Below are 13,252 nucleotides of genomic sequence, written 5' to 3'. Positions count from 1 at the left end.
CCCTGGCTTCAGCCAGGACCCACAGTCTATCTGGCAGCTTCAGTCATGATGCAGCCATCGGTACAGTCACGATTCACAGCTTTTCCAGCAGCTTCTCAATTGAAGTAACTTGTGTGGCCGCAGCTTCCCAGCAGGAGTCGTGTTGTCAAACAGCTGTTATTGCTCTCTACCATCTGCAGCTGTTTAATTATGTTTAGTTAGTACAAACAGGTAAGGTTTGCAATGTCTGTAAAATAACCTTCACATTTAACTAAGTGTCTATATGGAAATGAAAGTTAAAGAATGAAAGACATGAACGAGAAAGAAAAACATGAATAAATAATTTATATTGATGCCAGGAGCAGTATAAGCTTGAGAAGATCAGCTATGAGGAAGAGTTATGTTTGTGATATATGCTGGGTACAAAATGCATTACATTCATTAACCCTTTCGCTTCTTCAATGTTAAAGTCCAACAGGTTTATTTGGTAGCAAAAGCCACTAGCTTTCGGAATGCTCCTCCTTCATCAGGCAAGTGGGAGTTCTGTTCACAACGCTTACCCGAAGATCAGAGGCCAAATGCCTGTCACTGCTCACAGGCATTCAGCCTCTGATCTTCGGGTAAACGTTCTCCAAGGTGGCCTTCACGACACACGACAGCGCAGAGTCGCTGAGCGGAGACTGATCGCCAAGTTCCACACACATGCAGACTATCTCAACCGGGATCTTGGGTCATGTCACACTATCTGTAACCCCCATGACTTGCCTGGACTTGCAAAATTTCACTAACTGTCCTGTCTGGAGATAATACACATCTCTTTAACCTGTGTTTAACCTCCTCTCCACTCACGTTGTCTGTACCTTTAAGACTTGTTTACCTGTAAAGACTCACATTCCAACCATTATTTTGTAAATTGAGTTTGTGTCTATATATGCCCTGTTTGTGAACAGAACCCCCACTCACCTGACGAAGGAGCAATGCTCTGAAAGCTAGTGGCTTTTGCTACCAAATAAACCTGTTGGACTTTAACCTGGTGTTGTAACTACTTTGCACACAGCAAACTCCCACAGCCATTGACCAGCTGACATATTTTTGTGGCATTGATTGAGGAATAAATATTGACCAGGACATGAAGGAAAACTCACTTGGCTTTATTAGAATTGGTGTCATGGTTTAATAGCTGTCTGAGCAGTCAGATGGGATTTCAGCTTAAGAATGTAAAAAGGACCACACAGTCCTTCAAACCTTCTCTATCTTTCAGTCATCGCTGAGCCCGGGCTTCAACTGCACATTCTCATCCACTCCCCATATCCCTCAATTCCCTGAGAGATCAAATATCTGTCTATCCCAGCTGTAAACATACGATGGAGTATCCACACCCTCTGGGATAGACAATTCCAAAGATTCACAGTTCTTTGAATGAAGAAATTTCTCCATATCTAATTTTTTTATTTGTATGGTCGAGGCAGCAGTTATAACTCACTGTCAAGATTACCAATCCATTCATCAGTTTCAGCTAACAGAGTAGGAGAAATTTTCTCTTCCCACCCACCTTGGGAATCGCAGGGGGGGTTGAGGGGCGGACCATGGAAAGGTCCATTGACCTCGGGTGGGATTTTCCAGTGTAGGGTTGAGTGCGGCTGGAAAATCTGGCTCAGTGCGAATGTTGTGGTGCTGCCAGCAATGGATCTCCCAGGGCAAGCACAGTAAAAAGTCTTACAACACCAGGTTAAAGTCCAACAGGTTTATTTGGTAGCACAACCCACAAGCTTTCGGAGCGCTGCCCCTTCATCAGGTGAGTGGGGGTTCTGTTCACAAACAGGGCATATATAGACACAAACTCAATTTACAGAATAATGGTTGGAATGCGAGTCTTTACAGGTAATCAAGTCTTGAGGTACAGACAATGTGAGTGGAGAGAGAGTTAAATGCAAGTTAAAGAGATGTGTATTGTTTCCAGCCAGGACAGTTAGTGAGATTTTGCAAACCCAGGCAAGTCTTGGGAGTTACAGATAGTGTGATGTGAACCCAAGATCCCGGTTGAGGCCGTCCTCGTGTGCGGAACTTGGCCATTAGTCTCTGCTCAGCAATTCTGTGTTGTGATTATTGCCACCTCCCAGAGCAGACAAGATGTGGCTGATGGTTTGACTTAGAGGTTGCCATCACAATCTGAGCTCGAAGAACATGTGGCCACATCTTTCTGCCTGTCCTCGAGATTTTCTATGGAAGATTGAAACCTGAAACTTCAGCACTCAGCCTGGAGTAGGGCCTGTGACAGTTTGTAGGAGACGGATTGGTGGCTGTGTGGGTCTTGTCGCTGGGGTTGTCAGCTGGTGACACTGTTTGAGGAGGATGCTTTCCCTGTGGACACCTGCCGGGTCAGTATGTGAGGCATAAGATGTAGAAATTAACAAACTAAAAGATATATTATTTGAAAAGAATGATATACAACAGAGAGTATAACAGAACAACTATCCAGGTCTACTCCAAACAATACCCTGTCTCCACCTGAAGCCTCACAGCTCTGGGGATGTTCCCGATTGGCCCAGATCTGTGCACGCACGCTCAATTGGTTCCAACCCAGTGATGTGGCCCAAGAAGGATTGTCCATTAAAGGGGCCATGTTACCACATTCCTCCCCCCTCTAACTCTTTGGATCTACAAAAAGAAAAACAGTTAACGCATAGACAGAGAAACAGCAATGTTACTGGAGGGACACTGGGGAAAAACGTTTCTCGAATGGGTTGGGGGGGTTGTTATCCAACTGGTTGGGGGGGGTTTGTCACTGAGCGGGTTGGGGGGGGTGTTGTCAAGCAGGTTTTGGGGGGTGTGGTTAATACTGATCGGGGGAATGAAGTTGAGGGTGTTGTGGGCATGTATTAATTTGGTTCTGGTAACTCCCTATTCTCAGTCCCTGGCTGTTACCTGTTTCAGAAGTTCAAGATTTGACCCTCGGAGGGCTGGAGATCACGTTGCCAGCAATGTTGACTGATGGCTTGGGGAGCTTGCTGATGTGCCGGGGCCTGATGAGCTGCAGTGAGAACGAGGTGCTGGTGTGTCAGCTTCCTGACTTCCAGAATGGGGTACAGTACAGAGACTTCTGTTGCTTCACATTAGCTGCTTTCAACAATGGCTGTGATACAGTAGCAAAAAATGTTCACCGCTTTATAATTTGCTTGTCAAAACAATAAGGTTGACAACATTGAATACTAAATGTCACATATTTATTAAACATAGAGGAATTAAATAGTGGTAATCACTGCAAAGCTTTACAAACGTCAGGAACATCAAAAACTCTGTCCTTCCAGTTGGGGCTCAGCACTTGCCTTCAGTATATTTCCCACTGTTCCAATGTGCACACACACAACTTGGACAACACGTTCTGTTCCATAACCCGCTGCTCTTGGTAAAGGGTGATTTTACGGCTTTAAGCTCAATCTTGTTCGAATGTAACTGGGGACAACTTTGTACTGGATGTAATGTGACCAATGGTAACAAGATGTGAGGGTCAGCTGACCCAGTAAGCCATGGAACCAATTATAGAGTGATGTAATAGTCAGCTGACCAGCTGAATCACGATAAATAAGAACCTGTGTAGAATTGTGCAGAGTTTCGAGTGTCTCAGGGTGAGGCCCCAAGTTTGGAATAACGATGTTTCTTAATTAAACCCTTTCTTTGATTTGTAAGCTGGAGTAAATTTTGTTCTATGTCCATTATCTGCATTTGAAGCCGTTCCTTCTGAAGAAACAAATCTTACCTTCAATAATTTATTAGTCACTGCATCTTAATTGACTGGGCATTCTTAATTCACTAAGTTTCTGTAACCACAATGTAAAATAAAACCAATAATAATGAAAGATAAAGTGATGCAAGCACAGATTAACCCTTTTCTGAGGATATACTAGGGCCACGCTCTTGGGACCCAGAAGGTCAGGGTGTGTTATCAGGGCTGGTTACGCACTCATTGAGTTGCAACATCCCAGAGGCCTTCCTGGGGTTCAAAATTCAGATACATTCCTGTTTCTGAGCTTCATAACAAGTTCAGCTGTAAAGCTCATTGATGGACATTTGCAGTGCTTGAGATATTATTACAGCTGAAAATCCCTTTGGCTAAAATGTAAAGAATGGCCTCTTCAGGACAGTGGGTACGTGTGTGTGTGTGTGTGTGTGTGTGTGTGTGTGTGTGTGTGTGTGTGTGTGTGTGTGTGTGTGTGTGTGTGTGTGTGTGTGTGTGTGTGTGTGTGTGTGTGAGAGAGAGAGACATGGCATTTTGTCTTTCTGTGTCAGTGCATGTGTGTGTTTGTTTGTTTTAATAAGACATGGCTGATTCTTTTCTCATCCCCATTCTCCTGCCTTTTTCCATAACCCCTGATCCCCTTATTAATCAAGAACCTATCTATCTCTGTCTTAAAGACACTTAGTGACCTGGCCTCCACGGCCTTCTGCAGCAAAGAGTTCCACAGATTCCCCACTCTCTGGCTGAAGAAGTTCCTCCTCATCTCTGTTTTAAAAGACCATCACTTTAGCCTGAGGTTGTGCCCTCTGGTTCTAGTTTTTCCTACGAGTGAAAACATCCTCTCCACATCCACCCTATCCAGGCCTCGCAGTATCCTGTAAGTTTCAATAAGATCCCCCCTCATCCTTCTAAACTCCAATGAGTACAGACTCAGAGTTCTTAACCGTTCCTCATACGACAAGCTCTTCATTCCAGGGATCATTCTTGTGAACCTCCTCTGGACCTTTTCCAAAGTCAAGATATGGGGTCCAAAACTGTTCACAATAGTCCAAATGAGGTCTGACCAGAGCCTTATACAGCCTCAGAAGTACATCCCTGTTCTTGTATTCTATCCCTCATGACATGAATGTTAACATTGCATTTGCCTTCCTAACTACCAATTGAACTTGCACCTTAACCTGAAGAGAATCTTGAACACGAACTCCCAAGTCCCTTTGTGCTTCTGATTTCCTAAGCATTTTCCCATTTCGAAAATAGTCTGTGCCTCCTTTCTTCCTTCCAAAGTGCATTATAACCTTTTCCACATTGTATTCCATCTGCCACTTCTTTGCCCACTCTCCTAACCTGTCCAAGTCCTTCTGCAGCCCCCTGCTTCCACAGTACTATCTGTCTACATATCTTTATATTATCTGCAAACTTAGCAACAGTGCCTTCAGTTCCTTCCTCCAAATTGTTAACGTATATTGTAAAAAGCTGTGGTTCCAGCACCGACCCCTGAGGCACACCACTAGTCACAGGCTGCCATCCTGAAATAAGACCCCTTTATCCTACTCTTTGTCTTCAGTCAACCAATCCTCTATCCATGCTAGGATCTTACCCATAACACATTGGGCACTTAACTTAAGTTTTGTCTTTCTGTTTGTGTGTGTTTGTATGACTGTGTTTTGTCTTTGTGCATGTGGGAGAGACTGTGTTTTGTCTTTGTGTGTATGTGACTATTTAGAACATAGAAAAACTACACACAAACAGGCCCTTCAGCCCTCAAGTTGCACCAATCATATCTCTACCTACTAGGCTTACCTATAACCCTCAATCCTATTAAATCCCATGTACTTACCCAGACATCTCTTAAAAGACCCTATCGAATTTTTCTCCACCACCACCGACAGCAGCCGATTCCACTCACCCACCATCCTCTGAGTGAGAAACTTACCCCGACATCTCCTCTGTACCTGCTCCCCAGCACCTTAAACCTGTGTCCTCTCGTAGCGACCATTTCAGCCCTGGGAAATAGCCTCTGAGAAACGACCCGATCAATACCTCTCAACATCTCATAAACCTCTATCAGGTCACCTCTCATCCTTCGTCTCTCCAAGGAGAAAAGACCGAGCTCCCTCAACCTATCCTCACAAGGTATGCCACCCAATCCAGGCAACATCCTTGTAAATCTCCTCTGCACCCTTTCAATAGCTTCCACATCCCTCCTGTAGTGAGGCGACCAGAACTGCGCACAGTACTCCAGTGGGGTCTGACCAGGGTCTTAAAAAGCTGCAGCATTACCTCCCGACTCCTAAACTCAATCCCTCGATTGATGAAGGCGAGGACACCATACACCTTCTTAACCACATCCTCTACCTGTGAGGCCGATTTAAGAGTCCTGTGGACCTGGACACCAAGGTCCTTCTGATCCTCTACACTGCTCAGAGTCTTACCCTTGATATTATACTCCTTCATCCCATTTGACCTGTCAAAATGACCACTATACATTTATCCGGATTGAAGTCCATCTGCCACTTCTCCGCCCAGTCTTGCATCCTATCTATGTCACGCTGCAACTTCTGACATCCCTCCAGACTATCCACAACACCTCCAACCTTAGCAACAGTGCCTTCCGTTCCTTCCTCCGAATTGTTAACGTATATTGTGAAAAGCTGTGGTTCCAGCAACGACCCCTGAGGCACACCACTAGTCATTGGCAAACTTACCAACCCATCCCTCCACTTCCTCATCCAGGTCATTTATAAAAATCACAAACAGCAAGGGTCCCAGAACAGACCCCTGGGGCACTCCACTGGTGACCGACCTCCATGCAGAAAAAGACTCATCTACAACCACTCTCTGCCTTCTGTGGGCAAGCCAGTTCTGAATCCACAAAGCAATGTCCCCTTGGATCCCATGCCCCCTCAATTTCTCAATAAGTCTTGCTGAAGTCCATATAAACCACATCCACCGCTCTTCCTTCGTCAATGTGTTTAGTCACATTTTCAAAGAACTCAACTTGACTCGTAAGGCATGACCTGCCCTTGACAAAGCCGTGTTGACTATTTTTGATCATGCTAAACTTCTCTAAATGTTCATAAATCCTGTCCCTCAGAATCCTCTCCATCAGTTTACCAACCACTGAGGTTAGACTCACTGGTCGATAATTTCCTGGGCTATCTCTATTCCCTTTCTTGAATATAGGAACCACATCCGCAATCCTCCAGAACCTCTCCTGTCTCCATTGACGATGCAAAGATCATCGCCAGGGGCTCTGCAATCTCTTCCCTCACCTCCCACAGTAACCTGGGGTACATCCCATTCGGTCCCGGTGACTTATCTATCTTGATGCTATTCAAAGTTCCAACACATACTCTTCCTTAAAGTCCACACACTCAAGCTTTTCAGTCTGCTTAAGCCTGCACTACAACCACCCAGATCATTTTCCATCGTGAATACCGAGGTAAAGTATTACGTAAGAACACAAGAAATAGGAGCAGGAGTAGGCCATCTAGCCCTTCGAGCCTGCCCCGCCATTCAATAAGATCATGGCTGATCTGAAGTGGATCAGTTCCACTTTCCCGCTCTCTCCCCATAACCCTTAATTCCCTTGTCTGTCGAAAGTCTATCTACCCGTGACTTAAATATATTTAGCGAGGTAGCCTCCACCACTTCAACGGGCAGAGAATTCCAGAGATTCACCACCTTTTGAGTGAAGAAGTTCCTCCTCAACTCTGATCTAAACTGCCCCCTCCCTATCTTGAGGCTGTGCCCTCTAGTCCTGCTGTCCTTTCTGAGCAGGAAGAATCTCTCTACCTCTACCCTATCCATCCCTTTCATTATCTTGTACGTCTGTATAAGATCCCCCCTCATCCTTCTAAACTCCAACGAGTACAGACCCAGTCTGTTTAGCCTCTCTTCATAGTCCAACCCCCTCATCTCCGGTATCAGCCTAGTGAACCTCCTCTGCACTCCCTCCAAGGCCAAAATATCCTTCCACAAGTGCAGCGACCAAAACTGCACACAGTACTCCAGCTGCGGCTTCACCAGTGCCCTGTACAGTTGCAGCAAGATCTCCCTGCTTTTATATTCTATCCCCCTCGCTATAAAGGCCAGCATCCCATTTGCATCTTGATCACCTGCTGCACCTGCAGACTGGGTTTTTGCGACTCATGCACAAGGACCCCCAGGTCCCTCTGCACCGTAGCATGCTGCAACTTTTCGCTATTTAAATAATAATCCCTCCTACTATTATTCCTGCCAAAGTGGATAACCTCACACTTGCTAACATTGTATTCATTAAGTACCTCTGCTATTTCTACTGGTTCCGCACAGACTTCCCCACCATCACATTTTATAGGTCCTATTCCTTCACATCTCATCCTTTTACTCTGTGTTTTGTCTTTCTGTGTCTGTGACCGTGTTTTCTCTGTGCATGACAATTTTTTTAGTGTGTGTGTGAGACGGTTTTGTATGTGTGCTCGTTATTGACTGTTTCTCTGTGTGTGAGAGAGTGAGACAGTTTTGTATGTTTGTGATGGAGTTTTAAGAGTGTGCGCTTGTGATGGTGTTGAGCGAGTGAGACGCTGTTTTGTCTTTTGTTGCTGTTAATCATGTGACAGCTATATATTGTTTTCTTCCAGGCCTGCGTCTTGCTGGAAAAGCTCTTCCCCGTTATATTGACTCACTGTGGGGACAAAAGGAACCAGATTCAATCCCGTGCTTTTGAAGGTCAGATGTTCTGAGAATCTGTTCAGCACAGTTAGTCATAATCTCTGGCCCATTGTTTCCATCCCCAGGATAAGATTCCCAGGAATAACTGAATCAGGAAGATCAGAATTCCATTGGACAATTGCTTTGCAGTGGGAACCATTCCAAATTGCAAATTGAATTATACACTTTGGATTTTATTGATGGTCTTGAAGCAATAAGATCAGAAAGTTCAGCACAATTCACAAATCCATGTCCAAATGCAACAAAATCTGGACAATATCCAGGCTTGGGCTGACATGTGGCAAGTAACACTCACGCCAGATAAATGCCAGGCAATGACCATCACCAATAAGAGACACTCTAATCACTGCCTCTTGACATTCAATGCCATTGCCATCGCTGAACCTCCCACTATCAACATCCTGGCAGTTACCGTTGACCAGAAACTGAACTGGGCTAGCCCTATAAATACTGTGGCTATCAAAGCAGGTCAAAGGCTATGAATCCAGCAGCATAATAACTCACTTCCTGACTCCCCAAAGCCTGTCCACCACCCCCAAGACACAAGTCAGGAGTGTCGTGGAATACTCTTTACTTGCCGAGATGGGGCAACACCAACGCTGCAAAAGAATCTTGACACCAGCATGGACAAAGCAGCCCGCTTGATTGCTATCCCTTCCACAAACATGCATTCCCTTCACCACTGACAACCAGTATCAGCTGTGAGTACCATCTACGAGGTGCACTGCAGGAACTCACCAAGGTCCGTTAGACAGCACCTTCCAAACCCATGATCACTACTATCTAGAAGGACAAAAGCAGCAGATACCTGGGAATACCATCACCTGGAAGTTCCCCTCCAAGCCACTCACCATCCTGACTTGGAAATACATTGGCCATTCCTTCATTGTCACTGGGTCAAATTCCTGAAACACCCTCCCTAACAGCACTGTGGGTGTACCTACACCTCAGAGACTGCAGAACATAGAAGAGTACAGCACAGTACAGGCCCTTGCGTCCTTGACGTTGTGCCGAGCTATGTCCAAACCCAAGATCAAGCTATCCCACTCCCTATCATTCTGGTGTGCTCCAAGTGCCTATCCAATAACCGCTTGAAAGTTCCTAAAGTGTCCGACTCCACTATCACAGCAGGCAGTGCATTCCACACCCCAACCACTCTGAGTAAAAAATCTATCTCGGACATCCCTCCTATGTCTCCCACCTTATGGTTATGCCCCCTAATAACAGCTACGTCCACCCGAGGAAATAGTCTCTGCACGTCCACTCTATCCTCTTCATCATCTTATAAACCTCCATTAAGTCGCCTCTCATTCTCTTAAGAACATAGAAGTAGGAGCAGGAGTAGGCCATCTAGCCCTTCGAGCCTGCTCCGCCGTTCAGTAAGATCATGGATGATCTGAAGTGGATCAGTTCCACTTCAGATCAGTTCCTCTTCCGCTCTAAAGAGAAAAGCCCTAGCTCCCTTAACCTTTCCTCCAAAGACCTACCCTCCAAACTAGGCAGCATCCTGGTAAATCTCCTCTGCACTCTCTCCAATGCTTCCACATCCTTCTTATAGTGAGGTGACCAGAACTGCACACAATATTCCAAATGTGGTCTCACCAAGTATAGTTGCAGCATAACCCCACGGCTCTTAAACTCAAACCCCTGTTAATAAATGCTAACACACTATAAGCCTTCTTCACGGCTCTATCCACTTGAGTGGCAACCTTCAGAAATCTGTGGATCTGAATCCCAAGATCTCTCTGTTCCTCCACGTTGCATTGACCATGTAATCCGCATTCAAGTTTGTCCTACCAAAATGAATCACCTTGCACTTATCAGGGTTAAATTCCATCTGCCAATTTTCTGCCCAGCTCTGCATCCTGTCAATGTCTCTTTGCAGCCTACAAGGCCCTCCACCTCATCCACTACTCCACCAATTTTGGTGTCATCAGTAAATTTACTAACCCACCCTTCAGCCCCCTCTTCCAAGTCATTGATAAAAATCACAAACAGCAGAGGACCCAGCACTGATCCCTGTGGTACACCGCTGGTAACTGGCCTCCAGTCTGAAAATTTTCCTTCCACCACCACCCTCTGTCTTCTATGAGACAGCCAGTTACTTATCCAATCGGCCAAATTTCCTTCTATCCCACACCTCCTTATCTTCTTCATGAGCCTACCATGTAGTTGAACCTGTAGTTGAAGAAGGTAGCTCAGCACCGCCTTCTCAAGGGCAATTAGGGATGGGCAGTAGATGCTGGTCCAGCTAGTAACATCCATATCCCATAAATGAATTAAAAAGTAGTCAGTCAGAAAAAAATAGAAGCACTAAAAACTCTTTGAACTCCTGGCTAATTATAATACTCATGGCAAATTGACTGTAGTCCTTTATTTGTAAGTTGGACAAGGCAAACAATATAAAAGCGACGGTAAAAGCAAATTACTGCAGATGCTGGAATCTGAGACCAAAAGAGAAAATGCTGGAAAAGCTCGGCAGGTCTGGCAGCGTCTGTAAGGAGAGAAAAGAGCTGACGTTTCAAGTCCAGATGACCCTGTGTCAAAGCTTTAGTATCATTGAGAGATTTTGAAATGATACTTCTGTATTGCAATATCTGGGTCACTTGTATAAATATTTACATTAGAAACAAAGTTTCCCAATATCACAATTCTATAGTTATTTTAAATCTCTGTGATATCCCTGCAGATTTGTACCCCTATCTCTCCCTCACTATCTGAAAGTGTACAGAATGCTTCCAAGAAGAAAAAGAACAGGTATCATCAGTCATGCTTAGACAATGAGGCTGCCAGCTGTGTGAATGAAGTGAAATGCTAGTCAGATAGATTGACCCAGATAGATTTAGTGAAAGTAAGGGAACAACCAGTGGACATTAAATTAATTCAAGTGTACACGGACATTAATACAAGCCAACATGGAGATGAGGAGGTTGATAAATGTGTTAAAATTTGAATAACTAATGGAACAGGAGAATGGAAAGGTACGTGATTGTTATGGGAGACCGGAATAATATTGATGGTGGAGAAAGAAGCAACAAAAAAGGTAGGACCATATGGAGATACATGAATATCATGGATATCAGTGGAAAATGTTTGGCAACACAGGAAGATTTCAACTGGACAATATAATAGTGAGCCAAAGATACAGGAATAGTGTTAAGAATTGAAAAGCTTGGCTTAGAGCCGACACAGCCTCACATCCCAATTGTGTGAAAAGGATCCAATGAAGAGGATCCAAGTGGAAGCTGCAGAAAAAAGCGCAGCTGAAGAAGCTGAAAGATGTAAATGAAGAATTTGTAAAACAAAGCACTTGCTCAAAGAAATACCAGTGATCAAATTCAAAGAGGATCTCGAACAGTCTCGAAGAGGAGAAAGGACCAAGAATCTATATCTTAGAAAAGGTAGAGGAACAGAGAAAATGGAAGAATAGTAATACTGAAGAAGACAAGCTGAAATGCAGATTCTTGAATAACGAGTTAAGAGAAACAGAAAAGATATGAGAACGAGATTTAAAACAGCAGTGTGATATACTCAAAGAATTGGATGAACTAGGAAGGGTTGACCTTATGTATACAGAAGTAAATGAGATTAGTGACACAGAATGAAGAAGTAAACAACAGCAATAAAGAGAACGGAAAATGTGTTATTAACATCCTGATGACAGAAGAAAAGGATGGAAGGAACAGATTTGACGAACTATATGCAAAAATGAAAAAGCTGAAGTACTAGAGTGAGACAAGCAGTAATAAATGAGATCAAAACTGGAAAACCAGCTGAAATAGATGGAATAGCTAGAGAATTGAAAGATAAATGGGACCATGGGAAAGAGGTTTATTGAGCTGTTCAGAGATGTTTACTTCTTGATTTTTGATTTGATTTATTATTGTCACATTTCTTAGTATACAGTGAAAAGTATTTTTTTTTGCGCTTTACAGAGCATACCGTTCATAGAGAAGGAAATGAGAGAGTGCAGGATGTAATTAATACTACATTCTATTATAGCTAGGGTGCAGAGAAAGATCAACTTGGTGTGAGGTAGCTTCATTCAAAAGTTGATGGCAGCAGAGAAGTTCTTGTCTCGGTTGGTACGTGACCTCAGACTTTTGTATCATTTTTCCGACAGAAGAAGGTAGAAGAGAGAATGTCTGGGGTGTGTGTGGTCCTTAGTTATGCTGGCTGCTTTGCTGAGGCAGCGGAAAGTGTAACAAAGTCAATGGACGAGAGGCTGGTTTGCGTGATGGATTGGGCTATACTCACAATGTTTTGTAGTTTCTTGCAGTCTTGGGTAGAGCAGGAGTCATACCAAGCTGTGTTACAACTGGAAAGAATGCTTTCTATGGTGCATCCGTAAAAGCTCAGGATGATAGCCAGAGGATGCACATAGCCATTGATCACCTGGAGGAAAAACCAAATATTTGCAATATTCTGACTTGGGTTGAATGAATCCGATTGTCACGCATCAAAGAATTATAGCAAAGGACAGGTGGGAAGGTGCAGAATTTAATCAGAAATAACTAGTTTTGATTCTAGGGAAGAGGAGAATGAGAGAAGCAATCAATGTTATAAGATTAATGAGTGAACACAGTTCAGAATTTGGACAGGAATTATATGTTTGCGAAGTAGATTTTGAAAAAGCATTCAGTCATGTTGATTGGATGAAGTTTTTTGGCAGCACTGATCGATTGGAGTGGAGGATAACACGGTGGCACAGTGGCTAGCACTGCTGCCTCACAGCGACAGGGACCTGGGTTCAGTTCCCAGCTTGAGTCAATATCTGTGTGGAGTTTGCACATTTTCCCTGTGTCTGTGTGGGTTTCTTCCGGG

The 13,252-nt window shown here is 44.1% G+C and overlaps 1 protein-coding gene across 5 annotated transcripts in view; it reads left to right on the top strand.

Moving 5' to 3' along the window:
* The window catches only part of LOC145356032 (tRNA (32-2'-O)-methyltransferase regulator THADA), a 177,160-nt gene that overhangs the window by 24,573 nt on the left and 139,335 nt on the right, over positions 1 to 13,252 (top strand). For all 5 annotated transcript variants that reach the window (XM_080208620.1, XM_080208618.1, XM_080208617.1 and 2 more), the window contains exons 7-8: positions 2,914 to 3,062; positions 8,338 to 8,425. In XM_080208620.1, the coding sequence (XP_080064746.1) occupies positions 2,914 to 3,062; positions 8,338 to 8,425 (237 nt within the window). The remainder of the gene's footprint in view (positions 1 to 2,913; positions 3,063 to 8,337; positions 8,426 to 13,252) is intronic.

Source organism: Carcharhinus amblyrhynchos, chromosome 20, assembly GCF_965287045.1.
Source record: "Carcharhinus amblyrhynchos chromosome 20, sCarAmb.v2.hapA, whole genome shotgun sequence".
Taxonomy (NCBI): Eukaryota; Metazoa; Chordata; class Chondrichthyes; order Carcharhiniformes; family Carcharhinidae; genus Carcharhinus; species Carcharhinus amblyrhynchos.
The sequence above is the reverse complement of the archived record's forward strand: the minus strand, read 5'-3'. Positions and strand labels throughout refer to the sequence as shown.